Source organism: Lethenteron reissneri, chromosome 59 (genome assembly GCF_015708825.2).
Source record: "Lethenteron reissneri isolate LAM-NWPU_2019-01 chromosome 59, ASM1570882v1, whole genome shotgun sequence".
NCBI lineage: Eukaryota > Metazoa > Chordata > Hyperoartia > Petromyzontiformes > Petromyzontidae > Lethenteron > Lethenteron reissneri.
In genome coordinates, this window is record NC_083837.1 from 4,066,326 (window position 1) to 4,090,576 (window position 24,251).

The window sequence follows — 24,251 nt, forward strand, 5'->3', positions numbered from 1 at the left end:
ATCACCCTTCACCCGCCCAGCACCCCCGACGCGACGACGCCACCCGAGGAGGGAGGTATCCTCCATTTGGAGGCGCCCCCATTCGGTGACGGGCAACCCCAACAGGGAATCTCTTCCCTGTTGTTCGATCGAATTTGTAACCAATGGTTCGTCGTCGTCGGTGGCTGCCAAGATCGGAACCGATGCGTCCCCTGAAGGCCTGCAACGTCCCGACCCCAGGAGGCATGCACATTCGGAGGTGGTTGGCATGCGCGACAGAGCGTCCGCATTCGTATGGCGAACGCCCTTACGGTAGGTGGTTTCAAAATCAAAGTCCTGGAGAACCTCCAACCATCGAGACAACTGTCCCGATGGTTGTTGAACTCGCAGGGCATACTGTAGTGCCGCATGATCTGTGCGGACGGTGAAATGCCGACCGTACAGATATGGGCGATACTGTTGGATGAAATAGACAATTGCCAACAGTTCCCTATGGGTGACACAATATCTTTGCTCCGCAGGAGACAACACCCGACTACCGTACGCGACCACCCGTTCCACGCCATCAACCACCTGGGAAAGCACACCCCCAATACCCGTGTTGCTCGCATCGGTGTCGAGCAAAAAGGGCTTAGAAAAATCTGGGTAAATCAAGGGAGGGGCTTTTACCAGGGCGTCCCGAAGGGAGCAGAAAGCAGCCTCCTCCTCTTGACCCCAGTGGAACCGAACCCCTTTAGATGTTAAAGCGTGCAGGGGTTTTGCAATTGTCGCAAAATCAGCGACGAACCGTCGGTAATACGACGCGAACCCAATGAAACTCCTGACCTCTCCCACCGAGGTGGGAGTCGGCCAGGAGCTGACACACTGCGTTTTGGCGGGATCGGTAGCAATACCTGAGCGTCCCACGATGTGCCCCAAATAACGCACCGAATCGCGCAACAAATGGCATTTTTGGGGCTTGAATTTCAAATTAGCAGCCCGCATCTTTAGGAAAACCGCCCGCAACCTCTGGAGATGTTCGTCAAAAGTTTTACTAAAGACGATAACGTCATCCAAATAAATGAGGCACGACTCCCATTGCAATCCAGCCAAAACCAATTCCATCAAACGCTGGAAAGTTGCCGGCGCTGAGTGTAAGCCCATCGGCAACCGGTTGAATTGGAACAGGCCGTGCGGTGTTCGGAAAGCAGTTTTAGGCTTAGAATCATCGTCCAGAGGAAGCTGCCAGAATCCCGAAAGTAAATCCAGTGTGGAAAAGAATCGCGCTCCCTCCAAGGCGTCCAGCGATTCATCCATCCGAGGGAGCGGGTATGCGTCGGCAACCGAAATTTTGTTACAACGCCGGAAGTCAACGCAAAACCGCAACGAACCGTCCTGCTTTTTAACCAGGACGATCGGCGCTCCCCAAGGGCTGGTGGAAGGAGAAATGATGTCGGCGGCTAACATGTCATCAACAGCCGATTTGACATGGTCCTTTTCGGCGGGACTCAACCGAAACGGATTTTGGCGAATTGGCGCGCTGTCACCCGTGTCAATATGGTGACGCAGCAGGTGAGTACAACCCAAATCGTATTTATTCCGACTAAAAACGTCGGAAAATTCCCGCAGTAGTGTTTTAAGTTGTTGACGCTCTGAATCTGACAGGTCCGTCGATCCCGCACAAAGCGCCTCGAGCCACCCTTCATCGCTGTCCGAATGCGGTCGCGGCGCAGGGACAACGCTGACGTGATTTGCGACGGGTTCCTCACCTGGCACCGGCGTTGCGTGAGCAAGTACGGTCCCCTGTGGGACCACCACCGTCTGCGAGCCCACATTGAGGACCGCGATGAAGGGTTCACCGTCCCCTCTTACTATGGTCTGGGCGGAAGTAAATGAGGTCCACTAACCCCGGCCCTAGACGGCCCCAACAGAACCCCTCGGGCCCCAATACCCTTAGCGAAGGGCCGCCGAAGTTTCAAAGGAATCAACATTTGCGCCCCCGGAGGGACGCGCACCGTTCTTTCTACGAATGCCGGCACCGTGGCGAACGCCGTCCGAGTCGTAACTGGCGATGGCAGAAACGCCATGCGTCTGCCCGACGGAAGCTCAATACATCCCTGGTCGATTAATATCCTAATCGGCATTTTGGCCAGCAGGCACGGAACCGCCAGCGAGGAGGAAACAAAAATCGGCCCAGACAATTTAATTTCCCCAATACAAATTTGGGCACGAATTTGTCCGATGATGCCAAGTGAGCCCCCGTTAGCCGCATAGAATTGTATGTTAACAGGCATCAAAGGACGACTCCGGACAGGGAGAATATTGTAAATCAACTCTGAAATAATGGTCGCCGATGCTCCCGTATCGACCAGGATGCGCACTTCAACCCCGTCGATGTACCCCACAACGGCCGACGACCCCGACGATGCGGCTACCACACGATCGGCCAGCACGGACCACTGGCCGGGTTCGATATGAGTACCCGGGGTGGTGCGTGATGGTGCGATGGTGCGCGATATCGGCCCCCCTCTCGTTGCGGTGTTTGAGTGCGTGACGGGTGTGTGTGTGGGCCAAACGTGTGGGGTGCCGCGACTCGCCGGTTTATGATGGTGGAGCTTGTGATGAGGCCCGTCGTCCCGTTGAGGTGTCGTCCCGCGCTGACGAGGAGAGCGGCACCCCGAGGCGACGTGGCCCCGGACGCCGCAGTTAAAACACCGCGGGAGCGGCGTCGGAGGTGACGGATGGTCGGAACGGCCCGACCCGTCCTGGGCCGGCCGTGCTCCCGTCGCCTGTTGCCGTCGGTGGTCGACGGCGTAGAGTTCCTCCGTCGGAAGGGTGGCTGCAGCCACCGCACGCCCCGCCGATGCCCTGCTGGCTTTCCGCCGGAGCGACAGGAGGTTGGCGTGGAGGAGCCTTGCCGCCTGGAGCGATGTCATCTCTGCGTCCTCCTGCGCGACCACAGCGATGTCAAGGTCGTCTGCCAGGAGGAGGATTTTCTCCGTGACCATAGCGTCGATGCCGTCGTCGTCCATACGAGGGAAGGCCGACTTAGCCATCGCCAGGAGGCTCGTCCGATATGCTAGGGGCGACTCCTTCTCACCCCGCTTGCGGTCGTAAAATTGCTGTCGGCATTCAGCCGATGGTCCATAGACCCCAGCCAGCAGCTGTAGTGCCATCGGTAACGTAGACCGCTTCTCTCTCGGCGCCGATGTGAGGGCGGCGAGCGCGTCGCCGTCGAGGAGCGCCGGCAGCGCGCAGAGAGCCTCCTCATCGGACCATTTCGCCATCTCCTGATGGGCGAGGAAACGTCGGCGAAAACCGGCCCAGTCCCCCTCCGCGCCGATGAACTCCTTTAGCGGGGGCAGTCTTTGATGAAGCGCAGTGGTCGTTGTAGACTCCCGCAGGCTGATGTCACCACCACTCGGCTGTGCGTCGGTGCGAGCGGCCGATGGGATCGCCTGTCGCGGTTGTGATGACGTTGCAGCTTCAGCGACGGCGATGTCGGAGCGGATGTCTAGGCTGGCCACGCCCCGAACAGCTGCAGCGTCGATGGCGGGAGTTTCAAATTCGGACTGCTCCGAAATGGCGGGAAGGCGCCCTGGTCGTTGGCTCGCCTCGCCCCGTGTTGGATCACCGGCCCCTAATCGTGTGATGGTCTCCAGCGTGGCGGCAGCGGCATACAGCAGCTCCGCCAGCCTCCCGTGAGCCAGCCGTAACGCGTCTGGCTGCGGCCTCTCTTCATTCCGATGCCCCGGTAAGGAGGCATCAGGCCCCGGCTGCACCATGTCTTGTGGAGCCGTCTCGGGCTCGACGATCTCGGCAGTGTCTTCGTCCTGCGGTACTTTTGCCCGCGCTGTTTTCCGCGTGTCCATGTTCGAATTACTTCTGACACCAGTTGAAGTACCGGTGAAGACGCTTGACGCCGAGGTTGAGGCACACGTATGTTTATTTTACAGTACAACAGTGGGCATATAACACTCGAGGGGTATTCGGCCCCCTCACCCGTATAACTCGGAATACACCCCTAGCTAACTCTGTCCTAGCCCCGAATCCTCCACTAATGGGCTAGGGGAGGCTAACTGGCCCGACACTGGTAAGTCGGGCCCGGTACCCGGAGTTCCAGACCAGCTCTTACAAGAGCACCAGCTCTGGCTTTCGGGACCACGCCGCTGGCTCAATCCTGTCCGGCCCTGAAAAGGACATCGAAGCAGGGGAGTCCAGGGCTCTATCTAAGACGTCTTCCTTCTTGTTCCCTTAGCTTAACATAACTGACTCGAGCCCCTTTGAACATCCCCTTTTATACCCAACCCCTCCCTGAGGGGTGGGGCCCCGGGGGATCATAACGTTCGAACCAGCCCCCCCCAGGGTGTCTGGCTCGGACGTCGTAGAGGGCACCTCCCCGTGCGCTTACGTAGCCCCGCCCACTGTGTTTGTTTTCCATAGGCTGCCATGCATAACGGGCCCTCTCTTTAACACCCCTACATTAGCAATGACCGATTGTGGGTCTGTATATACCGTGCCATATTCTGGGCGCTTACACACACACATTGACAATTTGGCCGAAATGTTTGGGTATCCGTACAATACGGGGCGGCCAAGATGTCTCGGTGACCCCCGGCATTGAATTCTCTACAGCTTAATAAAAAAATGTTTAGGTAAGGGTTATTTTCAACAAAAACAAATAGGCAAAGGAATTAAAAATATATACATGTTATGGATGAATTCATGGGGGGGGGGGGGGAGGTCACGAGACATCTGGACGTCCCGCTGTTTTGTAGAGCGTTGTTGAAGCCTTGCGTGAATGGTGCCGTATAAGAATAAAGATGAAGGTTGCGGCTGGGTGATGGTGGTGATGGTCGTGGCGAGTGCATGCGTTTATGAACTATCGGGCAGTTTGTCTTCAGCAAAGTAGCGGTAGTAGAAGGAGGAGGTTTCTTCTGGGTTCTTTCGGTAAAGTCACGTAGAATGGAAATACTAAAATAATAAAAATAAAACATAATAAAATAATTCTCACGACGTTTCGGCCACAACGCAAGCAGCCGACCTTATTCTTTCTTCTTTGGTTCTTTCGGTAAAGTCACGTATAACGATAAAATAATAAATTAAATAATAGCATACGACGTTTCGATTGCAACACAAGCAATCATCATCAGGTCTGAAGGCAAGACAGAATCTGTCTTCTCGACAGACCCGTTCTTCACCTGAGGACGGCTGCTTGCGTTGTGGCCGAAACGTCGTGAGAATTATTTTATTACTTCCCTTCTACGTGACTTTACCGAAAGAACCAAGAAGATGAATCCCTGCAGTCACGAACGCTTTAAATTGAGATTTAAGGAGGAGGCTTTCGCCACCAATAATATCCATGAGAAGTGTTTTTTGTTTTTGCGTGAGATCGCGAAAATATAAATGTGTCGTTAAGCCCGCCACCGCCCGACACAGCGAATTAGTAAAAGTCGGTCACGTAAACAAAGACGGAGCAATTAGTTACTAGTTCAGCACTCACCGGTCGTGTGTTAGAGAGTAAGCCCACTACAACATTTACAATTGTAGTGTAGTGTATAGTGTAGTGTATAGTGTAGTATACTAGTTCAGCACTCACCGGTCGTGTGTTAGAGAGTAAGCCCACTACAACATTTACAATTGTAGTGTAGTGTATAGTGTAGTATACTAGTTCAGCACTCACCGGTCGTGTGTTGGGAGAGTAAGCCCACTACAAAATTTACAATTATAGTGTAGTGTATAGTGTAGTATACTAGTTCAGCACTCACCGGTCGTGTGTTGGAGAGTAAGCCCACTACAAAATTTACAATTATAGTGTAGTGTATAGTGTAGTATACTAGTTCAGCACTCACCGGTCGTGTGTTAGAGAGTAAGCCCACTACAAAATTTACAATTATAGTGTAGTGTATAGTGTAGTGTATAGTGTAGTATACTAGTTCAGCACTCACCGGTCGTGTGTTGGGAGAGTAAGCCCACTACAAAATTTACAATTATAGTGTAGTGTATAGTGTAGTGTATAGTGTAGTGTATAGTGCAGTGTATAGTGTAGTGTATAGTGTCGTGTATAGTGTAGTGTGTAGTGTAGTGTATAGTGCAGTGTATAGTGTAGTGTATAGTGTCGTGTATAGTGTAGTGTATAGTAGTGTATAGTAGTGTATAGTGTAGTGTATAGTGTAGTGTATAGTGTAGTATACTAGTTCAGCACTCACCAGTCGTGTGTTGGGAGAGTAAGCCCACTACAAAATTTACAATTATAGTGTAGTGTATAGTGTAGTGCATAGTGTAGTGTATAGTGTAGTGTATAGTGTCGTGTATAGTGTAGTGTATAGTGTAGTGTATAGTGTCGTGTATAGTGTAGTGTATAGTGTAGTATACTAGTTCAGCACTCACCAGTCGTGTGTTGGGAGAGTAAGCCCACTACAACATTTACAATTGTAGTGTAGTGTATAGTGTAGTGCATAGTGTAGTGTATAGTGTAGTGTATAGTGTCGTGTATAGTGTAGTGTATAGTGTAGTGTATAGTGTCGTGTATAGTGTAGTGTATAGTGTAGTATACTAGTTCAGCACTCACCGGTCGTGTGTTGGAGAGTAAGCCCACTACAAAATTTACAATTATAGTGTAGTGTATAGTGTAGTATACTAGTTCAGCACTCACCGGTCGTGTGTTGGGAGAGTAAGCCCACTACAAAATTTACAATTATAGTGTAGTGTATAGTGTAGTATACTAGTTCAGCACTCACCGGTCGTGTGTTGGGAGAGTAAGCCCACTACAAAATTTACAATTATAGTGTAGTGTATAGTGTAGTATACTAGTTCAGCACTCACCGGTCGTGTGTTGGGAGAGTAAGCCCACTACAACATTTACAATTGTAGTGTAGTGTATAGTGTAGTGCATAGTGTAGTGTATAGTGTAGTGTATAGTGTCGTGTATAGTGTAGTGTATAGTGTAGTGTATAGTGTCGTGTATAGTGTAGTGTATAGTGTAGTATACTAGTTCAGCACTCACCAGTCGTGTGTTGGGAGAGTAAGCCCACTACAACATTTACAATTGTAGTGTAGTGTATAGTGTAGTGCATAGTGTAGTGTATAGTGTAGTGTATAGTGTCGTGTATAGTGTAGTGTATAGTGTAGTGTATAGTGTCGTGTATAGTGTAGTGTATAGTGTAGTATACTAGTTCAGCACTCACCAGTCGTGTGTTGGGAGAGTAAGCCCACTACAACATTTACAATTATAGTGTAGTGTATAGTGTCGTGTATAGTGTAGTATATAGTCTAGTGTATAGTGTAGTGTATAGTGTAGTGTATAGTGTCGTGTATAGTGTAGTGTATAGTGTAGTGTATAGTGTCGTGTTTAGTGTAGTGCATAGTGTAGTGTATAGTGTAGTATATAGTGTAGCGTATAGTGTAGTGTATAGTTTAGTGTATAGTGTAGTGTATAGTGTCGTGTATAGTGTAGTGTATAGTGTAGTATACTAGTTCAGCACTCACCAGTCGAGTGTTGGAGAGTAAACCCACTACAACATTTACAATTATAGTGTAGTGTATAGTGTCGTGTATAGTGTAGTGTATAGTCTAGTGTATAGTGTAGTGTATAGTGTAGTGTATAGTGTCGTGTATAGTGTAGTGTATAGTGTAGTGTATAGTGTAGTGTATAGTGTCGTGTTTAGTGTAGTGTATAGTGTAGTGTATAGTGTAGTGTATAGTGCCGTGTATAGTGTAGTGTATAGTGTAGTGTATAGTGTAGTGTATAGTGCCGTGTATAGTGTAGTGTGTAGTGTAGTGTGTAGTGTAGTGTATAGTGTAGTGTATAGTGTAGTGTATGGTGCAGTGTATAGTGTAGTGTATAGTGCCGTGTATAGTGTAGTGTGTAGTGTAGTGTGTAGTGTAGTGTATAGTGTAGTGTATAGTGTAGTATACTAGATCAGCACTCACCGGTCGTGTGTTGGGAGAGTAAACCCATGACATTTCAATTATAGTGTAGTGTATAGTGTAATATATAGTGTAGTGTATAGTGTAGTGTATAGTGTAGTAGTGTATAGTAGTGTATAGTGTAGTGTATAGTGTAGTATATAGTGTAGTGTATAGTGTAGTGTACAGTGTAGTGTATAGTGTAGTATATAGTGTAGTGTATAGTGTAGTGTATTGTGTAGTGTATAGTGTAGTCTATAGTGTAGTGTATAGTGTAGTATACTAGTTCAGCACTCACTGGTCGTGTGTTGGAGAGTAAACCCTCTACAACATTTACACATTCGAGCGCCGCGACCTTTTGCCAGTAGGGTAATTACAACAACAACCAGCATCATCAGGCAGTCAGCCAGAGTTGCGGAGGAATTCCCCCTCCTGTTACGGTTGCCCATTTTCGTGAACGGAGTGCGCGCCACAGGGGCAGGCAACAGCGGAAAGTTGCCAGAAGCTGCCACCTCTGGCCCGAGGCAACCTTGCGGTGATTTTTTTCTCGTTGTGCGAATTATTCTTTCACCTCTCGTTATTTACGCATTAATTTTCTTTCGTGGTTTTTTTTTTTTCACTTGCTAAGTCGTGGCGGTTTAGCATTTTTTGCTATCGTCTGCGTAAGGTGACCGGCGAATTGATGTCGCGGCGTTGTCGGATGACCTTTAACGAATGACGCCGTGTAAAATGACACTATTATTATTGTTGTTGTTACCTGTGTGTAATAAAAGACTCCGTCAGGCACTGCTGGTCTCCGCTTGTCTTTTATTCAGGTTCTTCTCCGCACCCCCCACTGGCCTCCTCTCGGACCAGTGTCGTCTCGTGCGCGCCCCGCGCACGCTCCCTCTCGCGTGCCACGCACGCTCCCTCTCGCGTGCCACGCACGCTCCTCCGTTAGCTCCTCCACTCCCGCACTCCGCACACCGCTGGCCGACGGCGTGCCGAGGTCCTTCGGCCACGTGGCCGATGGCGCGGATCTTTCCTCACCACCCAACGTGGCTCAGCCTCTTAGCTTCCCCGACTGCCCCGATCTCTTCCGAGCTCCCACTTATATACATTCCCCCCACGTGACCCTGACTCCTCCCCTTCCGGATCCTCAGATCCGGCCTTCCCATACTACTCCGCTGGCTCCGCCCCCATTCACCTCGCCTCCCATTGGAGCCGAGGTGAACGGTGGCCCCTCCCACACGCCCCGCAGACCAGGCTCTGCCCCCCAAATCCCCGGGTCGTGTGATTGGACCCGAGCCCAGCAACAACCCCATTTACGCTCGCATTACATGTGTTTGCTGAGCGCCGAACCAGTGGTCCCAAGAGACTGAACCCTCCCCCCTTGCAGAAGGGATCGCCAGATCAAGCGACCGGGTCGTATGCCTGAGCACAAGCTGTGATTGCCGCAGATATCGCTGCCAGCCGGTGATTATCTGTAACGAGCAGCTGCTGATTACTTCCAGCAAGCAGCTGCTGATTACTCAAAGTTGTGTTCGGAGTTTATCGTCGTTGCATTCGTGCGCGTACGTATGTTGAACTTCTTTCGCATCCGTAAGTAGCCAACCGTGCTCATGAATCGGAGGTGCGGGGGAAGGACAACAAACTAAAACACCAAAAACCTGTCAAAAAGAAATGTACTTTTCTAGTTTAAATTTACTTTTCTAGTTTATACCTATGTGACTTTACCGAAAGAACCAAAGAGTACAACAATCACTCATTTAGAACTGAGTTTGTCAATCTAGATGATGACGATTTAAAAGTGCATAGCCTCCAGTTGATTCCTCATATCGGAAGCAGGAGCGTTCCAGACGGCCGCAGAAGCGCATCTGGAAGCCTGTGATGCGGTAACCGTCTTTGCATGTACGTCGGACTTTTTTCACACCATACACAGCCAACCGCACTAATCGGCGGTGCGGGCAAGACAACACTGAACACAAAATGCAATTTCAAAGAAATGAGCGTTCAGTCTCGGCTCCAGTGGCTTGCGAATATCGGGAAGGCAAGAGCGTTCCAGACGGCCGCACGGGCGCATCTGAAAGCGCCGCGCGATGATTGGGTGGCCGTCTTCTTCGTTTGACTGCCGAGCCAAAAGCTGCTGCTCCTGCGAGGATGAGGAGCCGAGTTCGCGTGATGATGGTGGTGGTTTACGCTCCTTGACGAGAGCCAGCGAGGGTAAACCCTATATGGTGCTTATGTGGATCTCGGGCCTGTTGCAGTCCTAGTAGTATGCGGTGACCACGCATCCATCTGAAGAAGAGAAAAAACACCCGTACTCGTTCGATCGTTCGTTTCTCGGTTCCGCTTGTTCTGGTGAGGGTCGCGGCGACAGCAGTGTGCTGAGTAGTGGTGGTCCCTGGTGAAAGGGGAGGAGATTAATGAATAAAAATGAATTTACAATGCCAAAAACAAATATTAGTTTACCCATTGTCATTTATAGGTATTCATGAATCTCACCCCCAATCCCTTCCCACGTGAAGGGCTCACAAGTGACGTCATTAAATCTAACCCTCTGTTTAAGGAACGAAACGGGAGGATTCCTCAACAAATCTGGCTGTCACCTGATGAAGCTCGTTGTAATTACTGGCGAAACGGCACACTCAGATTGTAAATGTTGTGGATTTTCTCTCAAACACACCGGTGTGCTGTACTAGTCACGAATTGGCATGTTCTGTTTATGTGACAAACCTTAATAATTGGCTGTGATATACTATACACTACACTACTATACACTACACTATACACTACACTACTATACACTACACTAACATACACTACATTATACACTACACTACTATACACTACAACTATACACTACTATACACTACACTATACACTACACTATACACTACTATACACTACACTATACACTACACTACTATACACTACACTACTATACACTACACTATACACTACACTACTATACACTACACTACTATACACTACATTATACACTACACTAATATACACTACACTATACACTACTATACACTACACTATACACTACACTACTATACACTACACTTCTATACACTACACTATACACTACTATACAGTACACTATACACTACACTACTATACACTAGACTATACACTACACTACTATACACTACACTGCTATACACTATACACTACACTTCTTTACACTAGACTATACACTACACTACTATACACTACACTACTATACACTACTTTACACTAGACTATATACTACACTACCATACACTACACTACTATACACTACTTTACACTAGACTATACACTACACTACTATACACTACACTACTATACACTATACACTACTTTATAGTAGACTATACACTACACTACTATACACTACTATACACTATACACTACACTACTTTACACTATACACTACACTACTATGCACTATACACTACACAACTTTACACTAGACTATACACTACACTACTATACACTACACTACTATACACTGTACACTACTTTACACTTGACTATACACTACACTACTATACACTACACTACTTTATACTAGACTATATACTACACTACTATACACTACACTACTTTACACTACACTATACACTACACTACAATACACTATACACTACACTACTATACACTATATTTTTATTTTACTTTTATTAATTTCAATTTTTTACTTTATTTTATTTTTATTAATTTTAATTTAATTTTTTTTACCTACGTGACTTTACCGGAAAAAACCTAAGAACAGCTGTTTAGACCAAAACTAAACATCGGTCACATAAAAGCCACGCAAACACTATCCCGGCTACTGGCGTGTGAATTTTGTAGCAGGGTGTACGCAAAGTATGCGTTGCTATGAAGTCAAATTGTGAATGTAACCTGACTTGCAGTTTGGGGTTCGATTGCACACAACTCCAACAAAATACGACATTTACACCATTGGAACCTCATTTGCCAGTAAAAATATGATAATTGTTTTTTTACCCTTCTATCTGGCAACAAAACTGACACCTTTTTACAAGGAGTCATGTTTGCATAGAACAAAATACCTGCAGTCATAATGCAAACAAAAAACACAACTCTAATAATGTATGCACTGTCCTTGAAGTTGATTGGTCCACACCCGAGACAGCTTTCCTTAGATCCTAGTATCACATGGGTTGGACCAACCCATCAACTTCAAGGACAGTGCATACATTATCAGAGTTATGTTTTTTGTTTGCATTATGACTGCAGGTATTGTGGTCTATGCAAACATGACTCCTTGTAAAAAGGTGTCAGTTTTGTTGCCAGATAGAAGGGTAAAAAACCAATTATCAAAGTACGACATTTCACGAACACGGACGGCGTCTACAATTTGTGCACATTTTAGAATCACGGATGAATGCACGAGATACGACGATTGACACCATCAACGCGACATTGGCAGCTGACGCGGCTTGTGCGTTCCAGGTCATTCCAAAATGTGGCCAACCAAGGTGGAACGTTCACATCTCGAAATCAGTGGCGGCTCCTGCAAAATCTCTCAGGGGGGGCAAATGTCTGGATGATTGATAAGGATAAGGTCCACCTATGCAATGGATACATTAACAGCTTAAGCATGTAAAGGCAACTTCACTTCTTTAATATTAATGAAAAATAAAGTGACTCTTACAATACATCTTGTTTGTTTCTATACTCACTATTAATACAATCCACTCAAGTTTCTTTTATTAAAGATTCCACTAGGTGGCGACAAATTATATTGTTGGATGAAACGTGCTTACGTATGATGACGTAAGCACGTTAGGGCGAGCCCTCCCGGAAGCCATAGAGAATGCATTGCAGCGCCCCCCATTCGAAAAAAAACATCTTTGAATGTAAGTCTATGGGGCCACTCGGGGCGATTCTCAGCCGGAGTGAAATCGCCCCAAAAGAGGCGGTACTCCACAGAACGTGACATGACGCTGATTGGACTATATCCAGAGGCACAGTGACGGCTAGCATGACTCTGTGGTTGAATGACATTGGTGGTGCGTCGCCCAATCGCCCTAATGAAGAAACCGCCCCTGCGCGAAATGAACGTTGGGTCGTTTTATAGGTAGGGAAAAACGACTCCCCCGGTGGGGTGAATGCGGTTTAATTTAGAGTTGTGTAAATACAAAGTGTAAAATAAACACGTAGCCATCGTGACTATGCTCTGGTGGGGAAATTTCTCTTTAAAAAAATCAATTTGAAGGGAAAAAATAAATTTGAAAGGAAAAAATAAATTTAAGGGAAAAAAAAAACCACCCCTCACAAAATTGCAATCCAGACCTCAGGTTTCCAAGTCCCTTGGAGCCGGTCCAAGTTTCCCCCCCGGTCTTATTGAAAGACATCTGGGCAAGAAACAATAAATCCCATCTCATCATGGACCCCCCCCCCTGCCTATCCCAGATCGTGAAAAATTTCTTGGACCGGTTCCCCGGAATTTTATAACCATTTCAAGGCCACAGACAATGGTATCCATCGCATCTGTTTTCAGACACCACGTGAGGTTCACGATGGATCATGTTCAGCGAGGCAAGCCGTCCAACCGCTAGGTAACGCGTGTTGTTGTTCACGTACGTTTTGTTAAAGTAAAAAAAAGAAGATATATACATACGCGCGTGTGCAGTAGACACATGCTTCAGGGTTTATAAAAATATATATTTATACATATTTGTTTTACCACCCATCAGATGTTCATTTGAGCAGGCAGCTTACATTGACTCTGGCTGGAATAAACTTGGCACTTTGCCATGAGACCTTGGACCCTAAACCGTGGCCCATACCCCATGGCTTCTCGATTCAGGACTTCAGGCTGAGGACCCCCAGACCCTGGACCCCAGATCCTGGATCCCAGACCCCAGACCCGTGTGAGCTCAGCGATGGGGGCTCGTTGGGGATCAACATTCCCACCATGCAATGGTAGCTAGGAGATGTTAACTACCACGCCTGGTATGCAGGAGGTTGTGGGTTCGATCTCGACCCTGACGCCTGCTGCTGTATATTTGGGGTCTGCGTGTCTCTCAGTCTCTCATCATCATCACGGTGGCTAGGAGATGTTAACTACCACGCCTGGTATGCAGGAGGTCGTGGGTTCAATCCCGACCCTGACGCCTGCTGCTGTATATTTGGAGTTTGCGTGTCTCTCTCTCTCATCATCACGGTGGCTAGGAGATGTTAACTGCCTCGTCTGGTATGCTGGAGGTTATGGGTTCGATCCCGACCCTGATGCCTGCTGCTGTATATTTGGAGTTTGCGTGTCTCTCTCTCTCATCATCACGGTGGCTAGGAGATGTTAACTGCCTCGTCTGGTATGCAGGAGGTTGTGGGTTCGATCCCGACCCTGATGCCTCCTGCTGTATATTTGGAGTTTGCGTGTCTCTCTCTCTCATCATCATCACGGTAGCTAGGAGATGTTAACTACCTCGCCTGGTATGCAGGAGTTCGTGGGTTCGATCCCGATCCTGACGCCTGCTGCTGTATATTTGGAGTTTGCGTGTCTCTCTCTCTCATCATCATCACGGTGGCTAGGAGATGTTAACTACCTCGCCTGGTATGCAGGAGATCGTGGATTTTTCTGCGGAGGTTGTTCCCTCCACGTTTAGAATCAACATCACGCGTTTCGAGTATGTAGCTGCTGCTTGTGCATTTCCACATGATGATGATGACGATGAGCTACTTGGTCGAGCTATTGTTAATGATAGCCAGGTCGCGTCTGCACATCGTAGCTCAGTCGGCCTTACCCGATAAAATTAAACAAATGGTTTACATCTTCTTGGTTCTTTCGGTAAAGTCACGTAGAAGGGAAAAAATAATAATAATAAAATAATTCTCACGACGTTTCGGCCACAACGCAAGCAGCCGTCCTCAGGTGAAGAACAGGTCTGTCGGAAAGCCCATTCAGACGCTGTCTTTCCGACAGACCTGTTCTTCACCTGAGGACGGCTGCTTGCGTTGTGGCCGAAACGTCGTGAGAATTATTTTATTATTATTATTTTTTCCCTTCTACGTGACTTTACCGAAAGAACCAAGGAGATGAATCCCTGCAGTCACGAAAGCTTTGAAAATTATTTTATTGTTTTATTTTTATTATTTTATTATTTCCCTTCTACGTGACTTTACCGAAAGAACCAAGAAGATGAATCCCTGCAGTCACGAAAGCTTTAAATCGAAAAATGGTTTACAGTAAATGGTTTAAATGACGCATTCACAAAGGCCCGGCCCAACCCAGCAGCTGGCGTAAAATGAGAGCGGCAACTCTGTTTAACATTCATGCGGCAGCGCTGGGAGGACTCAGCGTTCCGTCGGGGGGTAGCGCGCGCATTACTCACTCGCAAGGTTGCACTTATGGCTCCCAGAATTGATCACGGAAACATTGTGTGTGCGCGCGCGTGGTTTTTATATATTTTTTACGTGACCTGACGTTCTCCGACAGAATTCAAGAAGTCAAAATCAGGCGTCGTTCGACCACTCAAATGAGGATCGATGCGGGCCCCCCACCCCCCGTCTCCCGTGCACGGCCACTGAGCCAGTGGTTTGTGGAGATTCCACGTTTTCAGACTAATCCATAGGACGAGCACAGAGAAGTACTAATTTTATCCACCCCGGAAGGGATGGTTGTGATTGTCTGAGTCAACCAGGGTTTGCACTCACAAGCGTTGCGATTGCGAGCCACTCGTTCTGCCGCTGCTTCAATCGTCGAGGGACCAGCTTGCTGCTTGATAAACTACTACACTATTTAGAATTTCACAAGGTAAGGCCACAAACGAAAGCTCAACGAAGTGGCTTATCGTGGCGTGGAAATGTATCGCAGCCGTATAACTTTAAACATACGTCCATTCTAAACGTGGAGTGGGGTAGGGGGGGGGAACGGAAGACCCCGAGAAAGAGAGAGAGAGAGACGAGCAAACTCCAAATCTAGTATTTTAACCTTCTTGGTTCTTTCGGTAAAGTCACGTAGAAGGGAAAGAACCAAGAAGATGAATCCCTGCAGTCACGAAAGCTTTAAATCGAAATCTAGTATTTTAACTTTGATATTTTACGAGGTAAGGCTACATAGAACAGGTCTGTCGGAAATACAGCGTCTGAATGGGCTGTCTTTCGGACAGACCTGTTCTTCACCTGAGGACGGCTGCTTGCGTTGTGGCCGAAACGTCGTGAGAATTATTTTATTATGTTTTATTTTTATTATTTTATATTTTATTTTTATTATTTTATGATGTTTTGTTTTTATTATTTCATTGTTTTATTTTTATTATTTTATGTTTTATTTTTATTATTTTATGATGTTTTATTTTTATTATTTTATGTTTTTATTATTTTATTATCTTTTATTTGTATTATTTTATGATGTTTGTTTTTATTATTTTATTAAGTTTTATTTTTATTATTTTATTATTTCCATTCTACGTGACTTTACCGAAAGAACCAAGAAGATGACTGCCCATAGACTCAACACTACCCATAGACTCAACACTGCCCATAGACTCAACACTGCCCATAGACTCAACACTGCCCATAGACTCAACACTACCCATAGACTCAACACTACCCATAGACTCAACACTACCCATAGACTCAACACTACCCATAGACTCAACACTGCCCATAGACTCAACACTGCCCATAGACTCAACACTACCCATAGACTCAACACTGCCCATAGACTCAACACTGCCCATAGACTCAACACTGCCCATAGACTCAACACTGCCCATAGACTCAACACTGCCCATAGACTCAACACTACCCATAGACTCAACACTGCCCATAGACTCAACACTACCCATAGACTCAACACTGCCCATAGACTCAACACTACCCATAGACTGCACCTCCGATTAGCACGGTTGGCTGTGTACGGTGTGAAAGAAGTTCATCGTACCTACATACGTATGGTCGACAGTTTTGGGTTGCATGGCCACGATCGCAACTGCCTACTACCACCGCCACCATGACACCCGTCGCTCATTTCCCATCCGTGAGCGAGGTGTGTGCGAAGCGGCCTGCTGATGATCCGATGTGTTTGATGGTCCCACCCGGCGTCTCTCTCTCTGTCGACGACGAGGAGGTGGAGGTGCGACGTTCAGGCCAAGCGAGTGGACGACGAAGATTTAAAACGCAACCGCATCTCTTCCGTTACGTACGTGCACATTTTATTCCAAGACGAAAACAACAAACAACAACAAGATGGGCACGTGTAACAGGGACGAGGCGGCAGTAACGGACGACCAAGGTTGGGTTCGTTCGTTGGTTTGAGAAGAGCGGCACCGTCGTCAAAAGACTCGCAGCCGTCACCGACAACGAGAGAGACGCAGAACGCACGTGACCTCGCGCACGTGACCTCACGCTCCCACGGTTACAACAGCGTCCTCCCGACCACGCACGACGGTGGAGCCCCCACAAGATCGTTCGCTCTGCCGCCAACGTTCAGCCAAAGCGAACGCGGGTCCTGTACGTTGACTTCGTTCAAACGGCCGCACTTCGTGGGGATGCTGAGGCAGGCAACACGCGAAAGGCACAAAAGATGAGGAGCGGTGACACGGAGGAGCTGAAAAGCCGCGAGGATGCTCCGAATGGCGCTGGCGAACCACCACGTGAATCGGTTCCATGCCGCCTGTAGCCTGCGCAAAATTTCGCTCCCCGGCCAGCACCAAACACTTCCAAGGCCAGATTTTCATCATCCTCATCATTGATGGCAAGGGAGAACTTGGGAGGTTTTCGCCAGCCCAAGACTAAAAAAAAACAAACCCCAGCGCAGGATATTCGGCAAAGCGCGAATCGGGCTCCTAAATCTGCACGGCTAATTCGTGCTGTGGAAGGCTGCTGCCTGGCAGTAGGAGACGTGAGGTGAGCCCCAGAGGCAAGCAGAGCTGGCAATAATAAGAAATCAGCAGCAACAGCAGCAGCAGTGGCAGCCCGAGAAATAAATTCCCATAAACAATTTTCCTCTAAATGCACTTTTTTTCTCGGTTCTCACAGCAATGCGTTTACACCGTTTGGGAAGATCAAAAGGTGGGATGATAAAAGCGTAACGAACTCAGGGGTTTGGGTAGGCTGAGCGATGTTGTATCTTCTTCCCTCCCCGCATTGTCCTCCAAGAACAGAAATGTTCAAATAAACGAATCGACCGCCATCAGTTATATACAACTGAGCCAAGCGCGTCCGTCCGCAGGAGAGAACCCCGTGACGTTCCTAACATACACATATATAGACATGCCTTATATATCTATCGCTAAAGAGTGAGGCTTCTCAATAAAAAAACAACAAACAACGCACAATATATCGAGTCGAGAAGTGGAGCACCAAATAAAGTGGCAACACTTTCTTGCAATTTCCCCCACCGAGCGTCGTGACTTACGTCCAGCCGACGTTGAGACCTTCACGGAGAAGGATGCCCGCCGAACGCGGGCATCCTTCCGCGGGTCACAAACGCGGGCCCCCCAACTCGCGGCAAACAAAAATCACCCCTCGGGCCCCCCCCACCACCCGCCCCGTCCCGCACCCCCACCCCGGACGTACAACCACGGTTGGGTTTGGTTGGTCAGTTTCTTTCGGGGCAAATTATTTATCCGAACGATTTCGATGCGGAATTTGTAATTGGGGCGGTGGCAGGAGGGGGGGCGGGGAAATATCCACGGGGCTGCGGGGTTAGGGGCCGAGGCAGGATGTTTGTCCTTGGCTGGCGAGGCTACGTGGACAGAGAATGGGTCCCGCAGTGCCCCTACGATGCTTTATGCCGCTCCTTCGGCAAAGCGCCATAAACCCCTTGTCCAGCACACCTTGAAACAAACAAACAAGAGGGCCGTAAATAAAAAAAGAGAGAAATCGATGCGGGGGTAGTCCCTAAGCTACTCCAGCGCAGCTCATTTGCATTCGGGTGTGGTGCACTCTTGCTGCCGTGTAAAGTTAATCATCGGGAGCGGGGGAGAGAGAGAGCGAGAGAGCGTTGAATGGGGAGAATTCAAAGAGAGTGTTGCCCAAAAGCTTTCAGAAAGGTAATGGCATCATCGGTCTTGTAGTTTTCTTCTTGCTGGCTTTGGATTAAGGCTGTCTCCTGGGCTTGGCTTTGACGACCTTGGTAACAGGCTTCCTGGTATCCACATTCCTGCGGAGACACAGAGAACACGTGGAGATGGTTCGCACGACACAGCGCTGTCTTGCGCGTTCACGTTTGACGAATCTATTCGAATTCCCATCGCGTCGACGTACGATCCCTCCGCTGACGTCTCTAGGGTACCGCGGTGGGTCGGAGATGTTAGCTCCCTCGCCCGATACGCAGGAGGTCGTGGGTTCTATCCCAACCCCGAGGCCTGCTGTGTGCTTGGGGTTTGCACATCCCTCTCCCCGTGGTCGCGTGGATTTTTTTCGCCGGGGTTCACCGTTTCCCCCCCCCCCCCACATTTAGAATCGACATCACGTGTTTGTCTGCTGGACATTGCACGTGATGATGATGAAGCCGCTTAATTCGGCTACGATTTGTGACGGCCGGGTCGCTTCTGAATAAGTATAACCCGTAAAAACAAAGTTTTTCACTATAAATCCTTTATATGCGTGGCGGCTAGAGTCTTCTCGTCCTCTGGCTTGAGATGGCTGCCACCTATGGGTCAGATGATTGTCTGCCAGTATTAAACAATTGGTAATTAAATATTTAATTTGTTTTCCCTAAACAGTGTAAAATTTTCACGAACATTAATTGTCTCGCACAACGAGTCTGTGTGCAAAATGTCAGCTCGATTGGATCACGGGAAGTGGGTTAAAAAACGACCGAAAGGTTTGCACGGACAAAAAATGATGTCCCCCATCCAGCACGTGGAACGAAAGGTCGGCACACCGTGCCGAAAGACACGCCGGGGGCGCCACGCAACCCGATAATGGAAATCTACGCCGTGGCAATGCGAGCCGACAACCATGCTAAAGCCACCGCTGCACGGATGGCAACAACAGCAGCCACCAATCGCCACTAATGGTATTCTTAGGTTTTTTCGGTAAAGTCACGTAGGTAAAAAATTAAAATTAATAAAGGTAAAATAAAAATAAAATAAAAATCACGACGTTTCGGAAGCAACACAAGCTTCCGTCTTCAGGTGGATAGCTGTATCAAGTGACAATTAATGTTCGTGAAAAAAAGTGATACAGCTATCGTGCTGTGACTGTTCCACCTGAAGATGGAAGCTTGTGTTGCTTCCGAAACGTCGTGATTTTTTAATTTTATTTTTATTTTACTTTTATTAATTTTAAATTTTTACCTACGTGACTTTACCGAAAAAACCTAAGAATATGAATCCTTGCAGTCACGAAAGCTTCAAATATAGAATTAATACGCCACTAACGGTGTCTGTGCCAGGCTAGGTGCACGTTGAGGCCGTGTGAGGTGTCAAACGCCCACTGGCAGGAGGTCACGGGACAGACCCAGGTGCCATGGGGTGACTGCGTTTTAGCCGCCCGGCGCTCCGCTCATTGTTGTGAGCGTCGCTCCTCCGCCCTCCGTTGTTGTTGGAGGGCGACTGCCTCCAACTGCCCAGTAGCGTCCTTCACGAACCTCCTCCACAGAGGCCGATCTTGACACCGCTGGTACCGGTCATCGGCAAGTCCACTCAGCTCCACATCCTCCAATACCACATCACTCCATCTCTTCTCCAGCCTGTGCCGCGCCCGTTAAGCCCCCTTGATCCTGCCAAACAGAAGCTCTTTGGCCACGTGGTGGCTGGGCATGCGGGCTACATGACCCAGCCAACGAACGGCAAGCGTGCCATCAAGACAAAGACAAAGACCCCCCCATATAGCCTAAACAGACTGTAGGGGCAAGTGCTGTTAGCGAGCACCTACGAAGGCCGGCACGGCGCACGAGGGAGTGGGTGGCCAGCACCACACCCGCCTTTGTCTCGGCAGCGGCGATGTTTACACACCGCACCCAGGTACTCGTTTGAGGCTGAGTCGACCTAGGGGTGGCCCAGGACTACCGCACACACGCTGCCCGGTTTCCCACCTCTTGTTGTTCTTCTTGGGTTTCTTGGCCTTGGGCGGTTTGCGTGCTGCCGGGGGCTTCTTCCGGCTCCCGATGGTTTCTGCGCGTCGGCCGCACCGAGAGGGGGGCAGAGAGAGACAGAGAGAGGTGTGGGGGTGGAGAGGGGGGTAATGATGAGCATTGTGGACTACGGTCGCCCCGTACCCCCCCCCCCCCCGCAAGCGACATTTACCTTCACCACGTGGCTAACGCCGCGTGCTCGAGCCCATGTTGGGTGTCAACGAAGAGTGCGATTCTGATATAAATGTGCCCGGGAGTGCGTGTGCGTGTGTGTCTGTGTGTCACTGTGCGTGTGTGTGTGGGGAGCGGTGGTGTAGGGGTTAGCGCTACGCTGCGCTACGAACCCGGCGACCCGGGTTCGATTCCCGCTCACAGCCAACACCCGGTGACGATTATTTGAACCGGTCTCGGGACTCCCCTAGGTCGACTCGGCCTCAAATGAGTACCGGGTGCGGTGTGTAGTAAACATCGCTCACTAGGGAGACAAAGGCGGTCGGGCGTGGTGCTGGCCACCCACCCACTCGTGCGCCGTGCCAGCCTTCATAGGTGCTCGCTAACAGCACTTGCCCCAACAACCTTTTCAGGCTACACGGGGGATCTCTGAGCACCTGTGAAGGCCGGCACGGCACGTGAGGGGGTGGGTGGCCAGCACCACGCCCGGCCGCCTTTGTCTCCCCAGTCACGATATTTACACACCGCACCAGGTACTCATTTGAGGCCGAGGCGACCTAGGGGAGGGCCCTAGGACCAGTTCAGATAATCGTCACCGGCGTTCGCCGTGAGCGGGAATCGAACTCGGGTCGCCGGGTTCGTAACGCAGCGTAGCGCTAACCGCTACACTGCACAACGACCCTGATTTAAAACACCATTCAGCGACTGCACAAGCCGCAATGTGACATGATACACGACATAGTGCATCATTGTATCATGCGACACACCACGTAGTGTGCCACGTGATCCACTATGTAGTGCATAATGCGCGCCATGCAGTGTATAGCGTGACAAAACCCTCCCCTGGCACCGGTTGGTCACGAGCATTGCGCGGGCCTTTTTTGAAAAGCCGGGACCCAGCGTGGCGGTTCCCGCATCGAACGTCGAGTAATCACATCGGCGTCGCAACTCTCCCCGCATCAACGCTCATTCTCTCCCCCCAAAGCAGACGCACACACGCACAAAAATACGTCTTCTAGAAACCAATTCCCAGTGAAACAGGAAGACGACGCCGGATGATGGCATTTGCCCGCTTTCATCGTCATAAGTGGCCCGAACGCTCATGACAGGGATAATATTGAGCGTTCTTAATTTTGGAGCTTTCGGGACTGCAGGAATTATTCTTTGGTTCTTTCGGTAAAGTCACGTATGAAGATAAAATAATAAATTAAATAATAGCATACTACGACGTTTCGATTGCAACACAAGCAATCATCATCAGGTATAAATGAAATAGCGACAAAAACTCTAACCAGAAAACTATAGACAGACATATAAGCAGACAGACATCACCAAGATACATAGAGAGAGAGAGTAACACAGGTACAGAGAGGGAGATCGTCTCTGTGGGGTGGCCTTAAATAACCCCACCTCTTGCTATTTCATTTATACCTGATGATGATTGCTTGTGTTGCAATCGAAACGTCGTAGTATGCTATTACTTAATTTATTACTTTATCTTTATACGTCACTTTACCGAAAGAACCAAAGAATAATATTGAGCGTCTCGAAAATAAGCGCAGTGCGTCGCTGGACCAATCCATGTTGCCGATATCCCCTCCTAACCCCCCCACCCTCCACCCCGGGTGCGTGGGGTTTTCTGGGTCCATTGGTGTCTTGCCAAATGCCAAAAACATTAAATTGAGGCCGAGTTGACGGTGGAGAGGAAGGCCCATGGACCGGTTCAGATGATAATCGTCGCCGGGCGTCGAGTGACACGTGACACACGATGTCATGTTAAATTTCGATTTAAAGCTTTCGTGACTGCAGGGATTCATCTTCTTGGTTCTTTCGGTAAAGTCATCACGTAGAAGGGAAGTAATAAAATAATAAAAATAAAACATAATACAGACAGAGTCTTATCGACAGACATGTTCTTCAAGACTCTGTCTTATCGACAGACATGTTCTTCACCTGAGGACGGCTGCTTGTGTTGTGGCCGAAACGTCGTGAGAATTATTTTATTATGTTTTATTTTTATTATTTTATTACTTCCCTTCTACGTGACTTTACCGAAAGAACGAAGAAGACGATGTCATGTGTCACGTGATCCGCTGTGTAGTGTATCATGTACGCCACATAGTGCGTTGTCACTGTATCAGGAAGTGCTTTTTTGCATCGGCAAACCGCTCACGGCCCACACCGGCGGTGATTATTATCTGAACCGGTTCCTAGGACTTCTCCTAGGTCGACTCGGCCTTAATTGAGTACCCAGTGGGATGTGAAAAAAAAAAACATCGCTTCTTGGGAGACAAAGGCGGCCGGGCATGCGGTGCTGGCCACCTCACCCACATTTCGTGTGCCGTTTCGGCCTTCATTGTTTGCAATTTCGCAAGCAGCACTTGCCCCGACAGTCTGTTAAAGCTACACGGGGAGATCTTTGTGTTTTATACGTGCGCGTGTGCGTGATCGGGGGTTTTCTGGGTCCATGGGGGTCTCTTCCCCAAGACGCAAAATTACTCGAGAAGGAATGTGGAAGGGAAAGAAAAACTAAAATAACGATCCCCAATTCACAACCTCTTCGTGGAACAGCGTCCCGCGGCTCAGCGAGACCTTCCTGAGTAACCAGAAGGCGTCCTTGTTGTTGTTGTTGTTATTGTTGTTGTTGTTATTGTTGTTGTTATTGTTGTTGTTATTGTTGTTGTTGTTATTCATGTGGATGTCACGCCAGCACGGGCGTCATCTCAGCATTCTCAAGATGAATATAAATAAAAGGACGCGTCATGTGGCTTACGTTTAAACTGCTTCAAGGACCGTAAATTCTGTCGAGTTGCGCCACCACCGCCGTTTTTAGATCGTGAGCAGATGCGCGGAGGAGCTATTGATATGAAGCAGAAGGGGGACTTTCTCTCACCGCGTCGCGAAAACAACTCACGGGTTCTCTCCTCCACCCCTCTGGACTCTCCACGTGCCGTGAAGAAGGCATCGCCCGAAACGTCGCCTATTGCGTGACGAGCTTCGTTATTTTTGTCATTTGCACCTCACGGGTCGTCCATGAACGGCATCTCCAGTCGAGGGCTTTGTCCCCAGGAGGGTTTACTTGGCATGCTGGCAAGCAGAGGACTGGATTTTCCTCCGGGGTCCTCCGTTTGTTTTTTTCACCTCCACATTTCGAATGAACGTCACACGTATGTGTTTTTTAGGA

At 48.6% G+C, this 24,251-nt stretch overlaps 1 protein-coding gene across 1 annotated transcript in view; it reads right to left on the reverse strand.

Annotated features, from left to right (window-relative positions):
- Positions 1–17,007: 17,007 nt before the first annotated feature.
- Positions 17,008–24,251, reverse strand: part of LOC133357747 (transforming growth factor-beta-induced protein ig-h3-like) — a 289,818-nt gene continuing 282,574 nt past the window's right edge. Inside the window, exons 28-29 of the mRNA XM_061575849.1 lie at positions 20,858–20,936; positions 17,008–18,976 (exon numbers count right to left, since the gene is read on the reverse strand). Coding sequence (XP_061431833.1) covers positions 18,913–18,976; positions 20,858–20,936 — 143 coding nt within the window. The 3' untranslated portion in view covers positions 17,008–18,912. The remainder of the gene's footprint in view (positions 18,977–20,857; positions 20,937–24,251) is intronic.